Source organism: Geotrypetes seraphini, chromosome 14 (genome assembly GCF_902459505.1).
Source record: "Geotrypetes seraphini chromosome 14, aGeoSer1.1, whole genome shotgun sequence".
NCBI lineage: Eukaryota > Metazoa > Chordata > Amphibia > Gymnophiona > Dermophiidae > Geotrypetes > Geotrypetes seraphini.
The window spans coordinates 34019239-34037155 of NC_047097.1; the positions used below are offsets into that span (position 1 = coordinate 34019239).

The following is a 17917-nucleotide window of genomic DNA, read 5'->3' on the forward strand; positions in this document are numbered from 1 at the left end:
GTTCTGGTAGGAAAGAATAGTTAAAGAAAGAGGAAGTAGAAAAGGGAGGGGGTAAAATGGTGGGAGGTTAAGGCCCAAATTCTGTAACCAGCGCCTAAAGTTAGGCACCTATCTCGGAGGCGCCCAACTAGTTAGACGCCTATCTAAAATTGAAGAACAAGCTCAATTAAGCTTTTAATCAGCACTGATTGAAACATAGGCGCCTATCAAGAAAGCGCGATTCTGTAACAAGGCACCTCTAAAAATTTAAGTGACCGTGAAAAAAAATAGGTGCTATGCATGTTAGGCGTGGGCGTGGCTATGTGTTAGGTGCCTTCTTACTGAAGCACTGCTCTTAAGCGTGCTTAAGAGCTCGCATGGGCGCCTAACTTTTATTTGTGCCTAGAGCTGGCCTATTTATTGGGCGCCTCAAAATAGGTGCCCAAATATGTGCTGCTCAGCGAGATTCACTAAACGGCACCCAATTTTACTTGAATTGCGCTGAACAGTGCCTAATTAGGCACCTAACTTTTGGGCGCTTCATATAGAATTTGCCCTTAAGTACCAGATGCCACAGGTGATCCCCAGTCCCTAAAGAAGTTGAAGGGAAGGGAAGCTAGAGCTGATGAAAAGAAGTGGGCCTTAGGCTAGAGGTGATCTGAAGGATTAAATCATGCTGGTGCCGGGCAAAATGGTAACAGCTATTACAAAGAAAAAAAATACAGAGCATATACATAAATATGGATTAATGAGTCAAAACCAAGATGGATTGAGGGCTCCTTTTACTAAGCTGCAATAGCATTTTTAGTGCACGCTAAACCCACGCTACGTGGCTAGAACTAATGCCAGCTCAATGCTATGGAGTGGAATGGGTAGATGTGAATCGCTTGTTTACTCTTTCCAAAAATATTAGGACTAGGGGCCATGCAGTGAAGCTACTAAGTAGAAGATTTAAAATAAACCTGAAAAATATTTATTCACCCAACATGTAATTAAACTCTGGAATTCATTGCTAGAGAATGTGGTGAAAGCAGTTAGCTTAGCAGGGTTTTAAAAAGGTTTGAATAATTTCCCAACAACAAAAGTCCATAATCTGTTATTAAGACGCACTTATGGAAATTCACTGCTTAGTTCTAGGATAAGCAGCATAAAATCTGTTTTATTCTTTAGTAGCTTGGCAGATTCTTGTGTCCTGGGTTGGCCACTGTTGGAAACCGGATACTAGGCTTGAGGGACCTTCGGTCTATCCCAAAATGGCAACTCTTGTATTCTTATTCTTATTTGATTTTAATACTTAAACTGAAGAGTTAGTGCAATTTACAATACTAAAAAAACATCTCGGCATACAATGCTAACACCATTCCTACAAGTACTGGCAGTAGGTTAAGGAAAGCAGGGCTCGATGAAGCCTTGCTGCCCAACAGAGAACTGTTCTCTGACCCACCCTCTGAAGTGGATCTGCCCCGATTAGCTTGAGTTAAGCTAGTAAATCCTGTATAGAAGTTGAAGTAAGTGGATGCTTCTTAACTTTACTCCAACATTTTGGCATGTTCAAAGAAATGAGAGGGATAAAATACCCAGTGAAGAACTTCAGGAGCACCAGCTCAACATGCAATAGTGGTAGCCATCTTGGATCCTTGGGGCTTTTGAGTTGCATAAAATTTTGCAAATAATCATATACTTTATTCTTTGGGGGAAGAGATGAGATTTTGCAAAAGTTAGACATACTGTTCTAATATTTTAGGATTTTGGGACTATATTTCAATGGTAAGGAAAGAATTAAATAGAAATTTTCAGGTGTATAAAATGAGATACTGTATATTGATATTTAAAGTTTTATAAACTTGTTGAATTAGATGAAATTCATTTACCCCCTCTTTTACGAACATACAGTATAGCATGGGGTTTTTTTTTAATTCTTTATTTATCATTTTAAGATATTTAACAAAATCAAAACATTTTGTACAGAAAGATTGTCAGATCAAACACAAAATAATAAGAAATCGTTTACATAGTATAGCACGGGTTTTAGCGACGGGAGCAGTGGTAACAGCTCAGACACTCATAGGAATTCAGTTACTGCCACTGCCGGCGCTAAAACCAGAGCTATGTGTTCGTAAAAGAGTGGGTTAATGAAATTATGATATCTTGTGTATTTAAAGGAGATAAGGATTTAACGCTTATAGGAATTCTATGAGCATCGGAGCATTTACCTTGCTGGCCTGTGCTAAAAACCTCTAGTGTTTTTAGTCAAGGGAGCCCTAAATGTTTAAAACCACCAAAATGTTAACTGATTAAGGAGCTATTTTACTAAATTGTGGTAAAATTTGAAGTTTCTGCAGCTTAATGGATAGCTAAAGGAGAGCTGCAAATTTAATGCATCACCTATTGGGGTGTTCCCACTATTTTTTTATTTTATTTTATTTTTTTAATTTCAGGTCTTGTGTTAACATTCAGAAGCACTTAGCATCTTCTATTTAGGGTGCAGTAAGTGGTCCCATATTAACTCAGCATTAGTCAGTTAGTACACAGTAAGCTCAGTGCGTTAACTGCCAAATACTTTTCATATCCACCCCCTAAAACAAAAAGCATTGATGCCCAATTTACTGCATTCTAACTGCGATAATGCTGCAACATCCCTTAACTTGATGTTAAGTGCTTAATGCAGTTTGATAAAAGGGACCTTAGATGATAAATAAAGAAAGGGTCATTGCCATGGGGTAGGTCACTTTTAAGCATGCTTATGTGAACCCTCTTTTCCTGAGCTCATACTCCCCAGGAGAGCTAGTAGTAGCTCAGCAATAGTCCAGCCTTCTGTAACATGGGAGCTAAAGAGTTCAGAAGGAAAAGGTCCATGGGATGACTTGAGCTTGTCCCTACTTCCTTACAGCAGCACTGAAACTTTTTTAAATGAATAAAAAGATTTTACTTAAAGTTAACTGGCTATTCTTTTATGTTTCTAAGAAGAATACAGTTTGCATCAGTAGTTAGAAAATCATCATTATTAGTTGTTGTGGCTTTGCAGAGCTCTTAGCTGGGTTTGGTGATCCAACCATTGAGTCCTTCCCAGGAACCTAGGATATTCAGAGGTAGCTGTGCAGGATGTGGGCAGTTCCAAGCAGTGCAGCCTCTGGTAGTTGACAGATGGTGATTCTTTATTATTATTAATCTGACATGAGCAATGCACATTCTTTAATGCATCTCCAAATATGTTTTTGTTTTTAGTTCCCCAGGGATATACAGAGGTAGCAAATATCCCTTTTGCAAAATCTGGGCGCCGATTATACAATGTTCGTAGTCCTCTTGCTGAATACTCAGACTCTGTTTTAATACAGATAGATGCAACAGAAGGCAATAAAGTTGTTACTGTACGATCTCCTCTGCAGGTAAACATTTTTTGTAAATGCAGACATTCTCAAATTTAATGCAGGAAGATTCAATTGTTTGTTCTAACTTTCAGGATGTATTTCTGACATGGTATCACACTAATATAATTTTCAAGAATATGTATTTCAGTAGGATGTAATCCTTCTGAATTGATGTTTCTTTATGGTACCCTAATAAGATATTCAAAAGCAAAATGTCCACCTCAACCTACATGTTTTTCCTTTGAAACAGGGCAGTTTGAAGGCGCACATAAAATGGGGCATGCCAGTACACCTAGTCGGAGGATAAGCCAGTAGAGCTCCATGCTGTAGCTGTAATGCTAGAATCTCAGAGCTTTTTATACAGTTGATAGTTTGTAGAGATACCATCTAAAGGGGTGTTGCCCATAGCCTGTAAGGGCCTCCTTCTACCTTGGCATTGTTTTTCTATTTTTGAGAGTTTATGGTCCTGATGGCTCTTGTGTTTTAAAATATGGAAATTTTAACTTTTTATGATCTCTATTTCTTTTTCTTCCTTCTGAAATATTTTCTCTAGTGCATGGTGTTTAATATAGATCAGAACTTGTCTAAACTCATGAATTTCTTCCATTTTTATATGTAATCTTACACCATCTTGAACCATGCTTTCAGGAGAATGTCCCTTTCTCCACAGACAAGCAGATGGGTTAGCCACACATGGGTGACTCCAAATCGGACTATGCATTCTTTTGGGCATATCACATGCATTTTTGCTTAATTTTTGAGTTCAAGATTAAACCAAGATTTTTTATCACAGAAACGTAATAAATTTTTATTCTGAGTTTTAACTATTACATTTTAGCAGTTCTTTACCTTTTTTTTTTTTTTACACTAAACATGCAACTCTAATTCTTAAAATGCTTATTAATCCTCATCAGTGTAAATTCCATCTGGAGAGAGTTCTGTAAAGGTAGTATATTCATGGATTTTATGGACTTAACTATTCACCTTCCATCTTGAAGTTGAAAATCTATGTTACTCAAGGTCCAGCTTTGCCACATAACAAGAGCAGAGTTCTTGAACTCTAAGCTTAGTAAACATTTTAGGGCATCGTATAACAGATCACATAATCCATACTTCCAAGAGCAATTTTCATCTAACTACCATCAGCAATAGCACTCACCATTCTGCCAGAAAGTTGTGGTTCTTTAGGTCCCCAGACCATTTTTATGCACTTATGCTTCCCAAGGTAGTAAAACTACTCCAGGATGTGAAAATACAAAGGCCCTTTTGCTAAAGCTTAAAATGCACCAAATGCTAAGAAACCCATAGGTATAAAATGGCTTTCTTAGCATTTAGCACATGCTAATTCTGTTAGCGTTCACTAAGCTGTAGTAAAAAGGTCCCATAGGTAAGCTGTGGCCCTCCTGGTGTCCATTTACCCTCATAATCTCCTGTACATCAGACAGGCATAGACAAATACATATTGTAGGATAATATGCCACAGCTTGAATAATATATATAACAGTTCTTAGCCTGTATATTTGTCACAAGAACAATATCTATATATCAATTTTTTTCAATAGATCAAGAACCATTTCGTCATCCCATTCACAGTTTATAAGCATGTCATGAATATGAAGCTGCTTGAACCCATTGGAGTAATCGGGTCTGAAGAGGAATTCCATGTTCCTTTAGACTCATACAGGTATATAGTCTTGGGTCCTGTAGTAAATATTTGTACTTACCACCAACAGTAAAAATTAACATGTTGTAAGTGCAACAGCATGTGCCCAGCATGTCCTCACCAATTACTACACTGTCTGAAATGTCCTTTACCATGTATTTAGACATTTTGCAATTAGTGTGGCTATGTTAAGTGTGATAAGTACTGAGCACTGTTCATTCCATGCCCATTCTCTGCCCATTACCAGCCCAGTTTCTGCCCCTAACACAATGTGCAGTTAATATATAAATTAGTACAGTAAGTTACCATGCTTGTGTGTTAACAGCGTATACCATGCCATGCATTAGCCGCTTAATACACTATAATAAGAGCCCTTAGTGTCCAGATCTTATGAAAAAAAAAAATTGTTTTTATTGTGTATCTCACCAATACTGATAATGCTGAATTTCAGATGCATAGGCTGTTTGTGCTTAGCTAATTCTTAGTTAGAAAGGCATTTAAACAAGATCCATGCTATAAATTCCTGAAACTGCTAGTTGTTTGCAAGACTATAAAGGTTCAATTCTATAAAGGTCACACAAATTTGGGTGGTAAAATGCAATGCACTGAGCCTGAATTCTATAATAGCACCTGGGAACCCAGATTCCGTTATAGTAAACGTTTGCATGCCAACATTTGGGCACTATCTTATCTAATAAAACCTTATCCGCGCATGTGCTGTTAAAATGGCGTGATCCCTGCCGCTGTGATTTCAGTTCCATGGCCGTATTCTATTTGGGGAGCATGCAGCCACTTGCCGCACACGCCCCGGCTTCCGACATCTTCAGGCGCATGTGCCGCATCTCAACGGTGGTGGCGGTTTGTTATGGCGCACAGGAACAGCAGGAGGGTATCATGTGATGCAGGAGGGGATCATAAGAGGAGCCGACGCAGCAGCTTTAAACTTGAAAATTACTTCGGCAAGGGTAAGGGAGCCAGCCAGAAACAAACAAATGCTGTTGCACAGGGAAGTGGGGTGGGGGAGGGGAGTGAAGTGCTGCTGCTGCACAGGGAAATGAAGGGGGAGGGAATGCTGCTGCTGCACAGGGAATTGTGGTGTGGGAGGGAAATGCTGCTGCTGCAGCACAGGGAAATGGAGTGGGAGGGAATGCTGCTGCTGCACAGGGAAATGGAGGGGGAGGGAATGCTGCTGCTGCACAGGGAAGTGGGGTGGGGGGAGGGAAATTCTGCTGCTGCACAGGGAAATGGGGTGGGGGAGGGAAATGCTGCTGCTGCTGCACAGGGAAATGGAGGGGGAGGGAATGCTGCTGCTGCACACGGAAGTGTGGGGGGGGAGGGAAATGCTGCTGCACAGAAAAGTGGGGGTGGGGGAGAGGGAAGGGGGCCAGGGAGCAAACTTTCTTTGCTTTGGGGGAGAGGTGTGCTGGGGGGCAGGGAGCAATCTTGGTTTGCTTTGTGGGGGGGGGAGAGACAGAAGGGGGCCATGGAGAAAGACAAAGAAAGGCAGGCCAGGGGGCCACAGAGAGAGATAGAAAGACAGGCAGGCAGCGCACAAGAATGAAAGACAGCGGGAAGGGAGAGAGACAGAATGACAGACAAAAGGGCCACGGAGAGAGACAGACAAAGAAAGACAGACAGTGGGAGGGGGAGAGAGAGAGAGAGAAAGAAAGATAGATAGCGGGAGGGAGAGAGAAATAAAGGAAGAAAGAGACAGGGGCAGGGAGAGAGGCAGAAAGAAAGAAAGACAGACATGTATTCTAGCACCTGTTAATGTAACAGGCTTAAACACTAGTCACTTAATAAAAATACAAACCACTTCACTATATGCACTATAGGTGCACATGGATCACTTAGATTAGGGTTACCAGGTGTCCGGTAAAACCGTGACATATCTTCTTTTTAGAGAACTGTCTGGGCTCCTGGATGGACTTTCCAAACCCGGCATGTGTCTGGATTTTGGACAGCCCCGACCTCCGGCCACACCTGGAGGGCCTCTGAGCATTTGCGGATGATGTAACATACATCCGCGCATGCTCCAGGCCCTCCAGATGTGACAAACTCATCCGGAAGAAGAAAGGAGGCTTTGTGGGAGTGGGGGTGTTGGCCAGTGTTTCATAGCAGCAACCAGTTCCTCAGGGCAATGGGACCATTCTGCAAATCACAACCACATGATCTATATCACTGGTGGTCCCATAACATAATGGATATTTTTTCAGATAAAGTGGATTCATAAACTGAAAGTTAATATAGTGTCACAGTTTTTGTAATAACTATATGGACTGTTTGCATGGGTGTTGACTTGAGATATACTGATGTTGATAATGTATGACTTTACAGGGAAAGAGCATTATTTCTGATTTGAATGTGTTTAAAGATAACATATTTTCATTGAACCATAGGCTTATCTGTTCTAATTTCTGGTTGATGTTTTGAATTGTATGTCATTTGGATCTATGGGATGAAGTATCTGTATATCATCGGCATAGGCGTAAATTGTGAAACCTATGGATTAACCTAACATCAGTAGGTGGGGCAGTAAAGATATTGAATAGTAGAGGAGATAAAATACCTACTGAAGGGGGGTTAGAGGTTGTTTTGTCTTTGATTACTTTAGATGAATGATCAGAAAAGTAGGAGATGAACCAGTCTAAAGCTGAGTCTGTGATTCCTATTGTTTTGAGTCGTTGTATGAGGAGTGAATTGTCAATTGTGTTGAATGCAGCGGAAAGATCAAGAAAGTACTTTTTTATATATGCTAGAATGCTAAATTAGAATAGTATGTTTTAAAACAGACCTGAATTTTGTAATGTCTAGATGAGAAGCTGTTTTCAGAGTATGAACACTAAAACAGGCATGCTTTTGCATCATTTGAGCAGGTCTGCCAATTTCTCCTGTGTTTTGAGTGCCCATTTCTCCTCCACTGCAGCAGTAACAAAGGGGACTAGTGGGGATCTTATATAGGCATAGCTGTGTTGCTGGAGAGCTGTAATTTAAACTAAAATTAAAAAGTCACACTTTGCATTTTGTCCAGCTTGGTCAACATTGCTTTATGGGCTTCGTTGGGATAAGGCTATATAGCCCTCTGACCATGAATGCATGAAGAAAAAATAGACCCTGTACCGCTTTTTGGGTGGGCTAGTACTGAAATTTCACTTGAACCTCTTGTCCAGCAGAGTTTTGAAGGTAGGGGAACATTGTTTTCTGTTTAACAAAGAAAAAAAAAAAAGCTGAAGCAAAGCATAAAGAAAAGGATGACTAGATCCTGATGGTATCCATCAGCATATTCCTTACCCCCACCCTCATGCAGCCTTGCAACAGTGACGGAGAAAGCATCACAGTTGCCAACTGCAAGCTTATCATCCACTTTTGACAGTTCACTTTTGTCAAGGGGAACATTTCCTGGAGAACATAACATGATATAAAAATGTGTTTATATACCGCAATTACCTCTCAGTTCAATGCAATTAACAAAAGAGTAGAAGACTACATTTACAGTGACTTATAATCCCATTTAGAAAAATTTATCAAATAGATTGCCAGGATAGCTGGCATCTGGCAGATCCAAAGGAAAGGTCCCAATATGAAGTCAAATCATTTTGGGAATGGTAGTCCTCTCTCAACAGTACTGTTGTTGGTTCTGAGCCTGAGGAATCTCCATTCCCAGTTTGGAAATGTCACAAGAAGAAGACAGGGTTGTGGTGGGGAAGCTATTTCAGAAGATAAGAAAGGTAGGATAATCCCTCCCTCCCCCTAAAAAAAAATAAATACTGCAATATTTTCTATTTAGTCTCAAGTAAAAAGAATATTAAAAGGATGCAAATTATTCAGAACACAGCCGTTCGGCTGATTTTCAAATTGAAAAAATTTGATCATGTGATGAAATATTACGGGATATTACATTGGCTTCCAGTCGAGGCAAAAACAAATATTCAAGCTCGGCTTTATCTGTTATAAGACTTTGTACAGTCTTGTACCTAATCATCTTATTGACCACTTTAAATTTGCGGATAGAAAGCACCTCTTTCGCTATTCTAGACTATTTTCATTCCCTAAGTTAAAAGGCTGTAAATACCAACGATTTTTTCATAAAATTTTATTCTATCAGGCTGGATCATGGGATAAGAGCTTTCATAATTTGACAACAAAGTCTAACTCCTACCAAGCTTTTAGAAAATTGTTAAAGACTTGTGGTCCTTCATAACTGAGTTATGGTTTTACTTAGATGTCTGTTATATCCAGGATAGACATATTTGATTTTTAATATGTTGTATATTATAGGTGCCATCTCTTCCTTAAGCCAGTAGGAATATTTGAAAATCAGTTTAAAGAATCCACTACCTACATCACCTGGAAAGAAGAGCTTCATCGGAGTAGTGAAGTAAGATGTATACTGCAGTGCCCATCTACTGAGATCAACTACCTACCTCTAATAGTCAACTGCATTGCTATCCCTGATCAAATAAACTTTATTTCTAGCCATGGAGAAAAGGACTGGGATCCAGCCTACATTATTCATCTTTATCCTCCATTGACTGTGAGGAATCTCTTGCCCTATTCACTGAGATATTTACTTGAGGTATGTACTTTTGTGTAGGAGAGATTACTCTTTCTATAGAAATGTCACAGAAATGAAACACATTCAACCAGAAGTCTTGCAGTATTTTCAGATGCAAAAATGCATCTTTTGTACTTTGAGTTTTCAAAAGTAGTAATGGTGGGATTTAGCTTGAAATCTGCCATGCTAGCTTTATATATGATTTCAAATATATATTTGAATAGAAAAGTCATAACTCAAAGTTCTAATTTAGTAAGTTTTATAAATCTGTTCTGTTTAATGATTTTAGGGAACAGCAGAAGCTCATGAGCTGGCTGAAGGAAATACTGCTGATGTTCTTCATTCAAGACTCAGTGGGGAAATCATGGAATTGGTTCTAGTAAAGTATCAAGGCAAAAACTGGAATGGCCATTTTAGGATCTCTGAAGGATTACCAGAATTTTTCCTAATCTGCTTTAAGTCTGACTCGACTGATTTGATGACCATAGATTTGACCATACATGTCCAGAGAGTTGGAAGTCGGATGATCCTATCTGTATTTAGTCCTTACTGGATTATCAATAAGACCTCCAGAGTTCTTCAGTACCGAGCAGAGGATATACACGTGAAACATCCAGCTGATTTCAGAGATGTCATCTTGTTTTCCTTCAAGAAGAAGAATATTTTCCGCAAAAATAAGGTACAACTTGACTCTTGCTAAAGTGTCAACAAGAATGTCAAGCTATAGGGTGAAAATAATGGGCATGCATGGTCCATTGTCTGCTATAGAAATAAGATAGAAGTCAAATTTATGAATGTTATCCTTTAAAAATTTTAGTTTTGCAATTATATTATATTATATTATGAATGTATTCATACTGACTTATATTGTATACAGTTGCAAATAGGATAGATGATTTTCAAAGGTGCTTTACTTGTAGAAATGTGTTTATATAAAATTGCATGTGTAAAATATAGGTGACCCTCTTTGTGTGTGTATGGGGGGGGAGAATTCTTAATTTGGTGCCTTCATTTAAGTGCCACAGCAGGAGCATATTCTATAACAGAATCCGGGTGCTGTGTTACTGTTATAGAATATTAGCAGGACCCAGTACTGGCATACTTTAATAAGCATATGTTTGCAATTATACCAACCATAGACTTAGCATAAGTACAGGTGCCTAAATGCACCAGGGATACATGGAGCTGCCAGTATTCTATAAGCTACACATATAATTAGGTGCCTCACCCATCCTCTGCCCCTTTATATGACCCCTTGCAAATTGCTATGGTGCTAATTCTAGAAGTGCCTTCCATATTTTAGATGTGTATAAACTGGCACATTAGACCTTCATATTTCTTTTCCACCTCCCGCCCTTTCCCCTCCTCTAAAAACGCCTCTTTTCGCTCTAGGTGTTTAGAGGCAGGGTAAAGGCCTAAGCTGGTTTTAGATGTATCTAAAACCAGCTTTGATTATCGGTACTTGGACGATCTGGCTTTTTGATCATCCAAGTACTGATTTAGGCTACTTTTTGAATGGTTGTTTCTTTTTTTTAATTATGAGCTCCCTTGTGTTTATAATTCATATCTGGTGTTACTTTTTTTTTTTTTATATAAATTCAAACAAATCTTATTTTCATCTAATACAGATACAACTATGTATTTCGACCAGTTCATGGTCCAGTAGTTTTTCTTTGGATACTGTGGGAAGTTATGGATGTGTGAAGTGTCCAGCCAGTAATATGGAATATTTGGTAAGCTTTTCTTGTTTAACTAATATATTTTCTAAACATTAAATTGCATTTGAGACTAGCTATTATCTAGGTCATTAAATCAGCATGTATCATCCATGAAGTTGACTAAGCAAAACAGCCTGTAAAATCATAGGCCGTAATATATTGACGCATAGCTATAAATCTGGGACAACTTCAATGCAAAACTCACTCAGCCAGGCAGACTGGCCAATTGTGACTTTTTTTCCCAGTGAATAAAAATTCCCAGTCCTGAAACTGGCAAATTGTTTTTATTATTTTGTGTGCCTACTTTTTCTTTTTGAGCTATAAGATAAGAGACCTCAAAACTTGAAGACTGAGAAATAATGGCATACTTTCCAGTATTTTCTTGCATTTCAGAATGTTGGACTTGAGAACCTTTTGCTTGATTGGAATTACTAATAGCAGAATATGTTGGTATAACAATTCACTTCTATTCAACAGGTTGGGATCAGCATCAAAATGAGCAGTTTTAATCTCACTAGGATAATTACCATAACTCCATTCTACACACTACTAAACAATTGCTCATTGGAGCTGGAAGTTGGAGAAGTTACGTTTGATGGCTTATTGCCATCTAATAAATGGAATTATATTTCATCTTCTGAGGTAATTTTTTGAGACTTAAATGTTGCTTTAAAAAAGCATAAATACTTTTCATTTAAGTTATTTATATATATTCCATTATCATTAAGGTACCAGAAAGTATAATTTTTTTCATAGACCAAAAAGCTTGTTGATCTTGGATCATCATGCAAATGAGGGAGACTCAAATATTATTAAAAAGCATTGGATGTCAAGAAATCCAGAACATTCTTCCAATGGAGAAACAAGAGCCAGAACAATAGCAAAACATACTTAGGACAGAAGTGGCCAATGAAATAAAAATTATGGGTAAATGGTGAAATGATTAACTGCCATATCATTAGTAGCTGCTGACAGATGTTCATTAAATAAATACATGTATTGTGTGGTTTTAAATTTTTCTCTACCCTCTTATTGATTACTGTTGATTTGGATTTCCTGTTATTTCTTTATGGTTTATAAATTTGCAACAGCAGATTTAGTGAACCTAAGCAATTCTTTTCTGCTAGCTTATTTTTTTTAATATATCTATCTATAAAATGGTTGAAACAATTTTGAGTCTCATGGGCAGGGGTGTAGAGGTGGGAAGGAGGAAGGTTTTTTTTTTTTTTTGGGGGGGGGACCAGGAGGCATTTTGGCAGCACTTATAAATTAAAAACCAGTTATGCAGGTCCCAACTAATATTCAGCAGGGGCCCTTTCCCATTCTTTCCTCCCTTCTATTTTTAATTAGCATTTTGTTTCTCATTATTTTATGTGAAATTTTTTTAACATACTATTCACTGCTTTGACCTTTTTTCAAAGATAAGGTAGGTATATCTAGTTAAAAAATAAACATAGACTTATCTGAATATTGGGGTCTAAATCTGGTGAAGCTGGCCAATGGAGCTTATGCGAGTCCTGGTCGATATTCAATCCTGGTGCTCGAACATGGCCCAGTACTGAATATCTGGGACTAATGTAGCCAGTGATGATAAACTTTTTGTTTGTTTGTTAAACACAGAGTTTTAAATCGTAGTATGGTAGTTCACATAATTAATAATCACAATATCACAAACCTCTAATGAACCACACTGTCCAGTATTGTTTTATTTTTGTCCTGTCTTATCTAGACCAGTGGTTCTCAAACCTGTCCTGAGGGACCCCCAGCCAGTTAGATTTTCATGAGATCCTAAATATTCATGAGAGAGATTTGCATGCAAATCTCTGTTATTAATATTCATTGTGGATATCCTGAAAACCTGACTGGCTAAGGGTCCCCCAGGACAAGTTTGAGAACCACTGGTCTAGATTGTAAACTCTAAGGGGACTATCATTTCTATCAACAGTAATCATTAAAAAATAAAAACACTAACTGCCACCTGCATTAATATTTTCTATAAAAAATTTTAAAACTTCTGTACTTGCAAGTTGATTGCAAAACGATGAAATTTACATTCTTCAGCTCTGCCTCCTTTTCTAATGCTGTAGAGCCCCCTTCAGTTTTTTCCTTCTGAAAGCGAGTTGAGAAGGTGTGATTCTGATCTGCTCTGATATTATTTAAGGATTTTTAAAATGGGTTCAAGATTTTGCAATGCTTGAGAGGTCCCCGGTGACCCTGGGACAGCTCTACCTGTGAGAAGACACAGATTCTGTCAGAAGTCTGCAGCTGTCAAGGCAGCTCTCAGGGTTCCTGTCCAACCAGCCTGCATTAGATCTGGTGGAGTTGGAGGTCTGTTCCCCCTTGAAGCTATGTCACATTCTGATTTATTAGGTGCTTGAGTGCAGGCTGATTGGCCCCAGTTTTAAAGGGTGGGTGTGGATGTGGCAGCGAGCGAGGATACCGCTTTTTGGGTCATCTGTGTTAAGGGCAAGCTCCTCTGTCTCACCCTATACTCAGAAGGTTGCTTTGGTATATCACCTAATGTCAGGACCTAATGTCCTTTGCACCAGAAGGAAAGATTAGGTACTTATCTTGATCTTTTTTCTAGAAGAAGGACATGAGTCCTGACACCCCACCTTGTCAGTTTGGGGTTCACCTGCCTACTGTTCAGACAAACACTTATGTCCAGAGCTGGAGTTATTCTCCTGTCAGTCTGATATGTAAAAAAAAAAAGGCATAAAGCAGCGAGACTCTAAATTCTGTAAGTTTAATGCTAGGTGCATTTAGATGTGTGGTTGCTGTTCATTCCTCCTAAATTGTTCACAGTGTTAAACCTTGTAAATTATTTCTTACAGAACAGAAATGTTTTAGTGGGGGGAGACTCCTCATTCCCCTCCTTATTCCTCTGTTTTAGAGCTGTTGGACTGCTTTGATATAAATTGAAGGGGGCTCTAGGAGGTAGAGCTGAAGAATGTAAATTTCATCCTTCTGCAATCAAATCGCAAGTATGGAAATATCACTTACTGTCAGAAAGAAGATCATCGAGGTAAATATCTAATCTTCCATATAATGGTTCTTTGTTTGTTTTTGTTTTTAGTGTCTTCCATTTTGGCCTGAAAATTTATCTGGCAAGCTTTGTGCCAGAGTAGTGGGGTATGAAAAAGCCTCCAAACCATTTTTTTATAACAAGCAAGACAATGGCACGCTACTGAGTTTGGAAGAGCTGGTAAGATTGCATTTTTTGTTGTTGTTGTCATAATGTTAAGGATGCATTATAAATTATACTATAGCAGTTTTGTCTCTCTTACTTACCTGTCTTTATTAAATTGTATGGTTCAGGAATCTGGACTTTATAATGTCTGTAGCACATGTAATGCTATATAGATGATCATCATAATAATGATACAATATGTGAAATAAGTTTCCTTTTATTTAACAGAATGGAGGTATAATGGTTGATGTGAACATTTCTGAGCATTCTATTGTAATAACGTTTTCTGATTACTATGAGGGAGCTGCTCCTGCTCTTATTATTAACCACACATCTTTGACCAGCCTTAAATATAACCAAAGGTAAGTAAATACATACTACTACTATTTATCACTGATATGACACTGAAAGGCGTACGCGGTGCTGTACATTTTGACATTTAATAGACTGTCCTAACATTTGTTTCTATTTTACTATGTGAATTTTGGAGACATAACAAATGAATTATAATTGTCCCTGTGTTCCAGGGTTTTTGCATTTCATTTGTCATTTGCCATCATTTCTGCCTGTTAAAATTCCAAAGACACAAGATCATGTTCCTAGCAGTCTCGCTTTTCCTCCATAGTCCAGATGGTAGATTAAATCCAACAAGATCAGTGTTTGAGCCTTGCTCGTCTACACTTGTGAAGGCAGTAATAACAGAAGGGATTACAGTGTTAACGGAAATAGTGAATAAATCCCTTCAAACTGGAGTTGTCTCTTGACTGTTGTGAGATTGTTATTGTAAAGCCTTTACTAAAAAAAGCTAAATTTAGAGCCAGGAAATTCGGGCAATTATAGACCAATTTCAGTGATGCCATTGGTTTCTAAGATTATTGAGCGACTGATGTTAGGAGAATTGGAAGATTTTGTTGATTAGAAGAATTGGTTAGATAAACATCAATATGGATTTAGAAAGGGGCATGGGGTTGAAACATTTTTATTATCTACGAGTACCTTGGATGTGCTTTGGAGTGAAACACTTTTATTACCTACCTTGGATGTGCTTTGGAGAGGTCTAGACTTTGGAAGAATGTTTTGTATGGTGTCTTTAGACATGTCGCCAGCTTTTGACACAGTAGATTTAAGTATTTTGTTATATAAATTACAGATGGGTAGAATAGGAGGGGTGGTGTTGAAATGGTTTCATTCTTTGTTAACAGATCGTAAATTTGTGGTAAAGAGTGGAAGAGGCGTATTCTCTGTAATGTCAGTAGAGAAAGGAGTGCTGCAGGGATCCACATTATCTGCTCTATTATTTAACGTACATATTGCATCATTGGAGCAAATACTGGAGAATTTAGATATGCACTACCGTATTAATGTGGATGATATACTGTATTTTTTGCTCCATAAGACACACTTTTTTCCACCCAAAAGTGGGTGAAAATGTTGGTGCGTCTTATGCAGCGAAGATATGAATTTTTACCCTCCCCCGTACTGTTTTAACCCTCCCCCTCCCCCCGGCTATACCTTTATAAAACAATTCCACAATTTTACACAGCAAAACTCTCCTGCTCTTAGCCTTTTGAAAAACTGTAGGCGGAACATCGCAGTATCTATGCTAAAACTCCCAGGAGGCAAGCAGCCGACAGTAACCCAACTGTGCTTGCCTGCTTGCATTTTCTGATTGGCTGCGACACATTTTGTGTTTCTACCCTGCCCCGCATGACTAGGTTAGGCTGCGGCGAGGGGGCTGCTGCAGTGGCAACAGCAGCGGCTGCAGCCGCTGGCTCTGGTTGTACGTCTGGAGTGTGCTAGTGCTGCCAGCAGGAGTAATCCCGTGTTGAGGTAAATTGTTGTCAGGGAGTGCCAGGCAGCCGTTCTCACTCAGTCGCCACCGGGTGATAAGGGCTCAGTCCTGTTAGACTGGCTATTACTGCTGATAGGGCAGCGGTCCAGCTCTTAGGCCCCCTTTTATTAAACCACACTAGCGGTTTGTAGCGCTGGGAGCCACACTGAATGCCCCTCGCTGCTTCTGATGCTCATAGAGTTCCTATGAGCATTGGGAGCAGCACACAGCATTTAGCACAGCTCCTGGTGCTACACACGGCTAGCGCAGTTTAATAAAAGGGGGTACCATGATGTTATTGCTGTGGACATGCTCGTGTGGCATCCCCTTGGAGAACGAAGAAGGGAAGGAGAGGCAGGAAGGAAGAAGGAGGGGGGTGAAAAGAGTCCTGAGCTTTGGGTTATTTCTGCGAGAGTAGAGAAGTGGAAGAGGTGGGGCACAATGAAAAGTGCATTTTTGCTCTGCCTCTGATGCTTGGTCCTCAGCAACAGATTTTTTTAAAGGTACCTTGGGGGCTGCCTATGGGTTTTTCACTCTATAAGACCTTGTCCCGGCCTACCACTAGACCACCAGGCAGGGTGGTAGGATTTTTTTTTTCCTTGGGTTTTCCTCCTCTACAGATGGGTGCGTCTTATGGTCGTGTATGTCTTATAAAGCTAAAAATATGGTACATTTTTTTCCCAGTAGAGACAGGACTTGAGTATGAGATTAAAAAAACTGTCAAATTGTATGAAGGAGATTGGAAAATGGATGAATGAAAACAGATTGGTGTTAAACTTGCAAAGAACTGAAGTTCTGTTCATTGGGAACAATGAACAGTTATTATATTTAAAGAAGATACAGATGCAGGACATAAAACTGTCAGTTCTTCCGCATATGAGGTTGCTGGGGATTTATTTAGATACCCAGCTTACAATGCTGGAACATATTCTGCAAGTTGTGAAGGGAGCATTTCTGCAGATGTGGGTGCTCTCTCAGGTAAAATCGATGTTATCAGTAGCTGATATTTGGATAGTGATTCAGAACCTGATTATTTCAAATTAGATTTTTGCAATGCACTGTTTTTAGGCATTGCTAAATCTAAAGTATGAGCACTGCAAGTAGTGCAAAATACAGCAGCGATAATGATTACTAGGGCATTTCGATATCAACATATTTCCCCAGTGTTAAAACAATTACAGTGGTACCTCGGAATCCGAATGCCCCAGAACTTGAACGTTTTGGAATCCAAACTTTTTTTTGTAGTAAATTTTGACCCAGAATCTGAACTCTGCTTTGGAATCCGAACATCCTGCACATTGTGGCCCTGATTCTGCAAAGTGCTTCTGATTGTAGGCAGCAGTAGGCATCCTACAGCTGTCTCATCAGCCAGTCGGGAGGCACTTTTTCAGTCTTCCCTCCACAACCCTCCCCCCCCGAAGATCACCGGCAGGAGGGTGCCTAACTCCTCCTGCCAGACCCCCCCTAACAGCCCCCCCTAAAATCGCCGGCAGGAGGGTACCCAACCCCTCCTGCCGGACCCCCCCCCAATGAAAGCCCCACCCCGGAACCCCTCCTTGGGCTTACCTCCAATTTGGCTAGACGGCAACTCACACCGTCCAGCCAGCAGGCCC

At 39.4% G+C, this 17917-nt stretch overlaps 1 protein-coding gene across 2 annotated transcripts in view; it reads left to right on the plus strand.

The window, feature by feature from the left end:
- Nucleotides 1–17917, plus strand: part of VPS13C (vacuolar protein sorting 13 homolog C) — a 442250-nt gene that overhangs the window by 317637 nt on the left and 106696 nt on the right. For both annotated transcript variants that reach the window (XM_033920131.1, XM_033920132.1), the window contains exons 56-63: nt 3205–3365; nt 4910–5031; nt 9289–9586; nt 9855–10244; nt 11194–11298; nt 11761–11925; nt 14360–14488; nt 14702–14835. In XM_033920131.1, the coding sequence (XP_033776022.1) occupies nt 3205–3365; nt 4910–5031; nt 9289–9586; nt 9855–10244; nt 11194–11298; nt 11761–11925; nt 14360–14488; nt 14702–14835 (1504 nt within the window). The remainder of the gene's footprint in view (nt 1–3204; nt 3366–4909; nt 5032–9288; nt 9587–9854; nt 10245–11193; nt 11299–11760; nt 11926–14359; nt 14489–14701; nt 14836–17917) is intronic.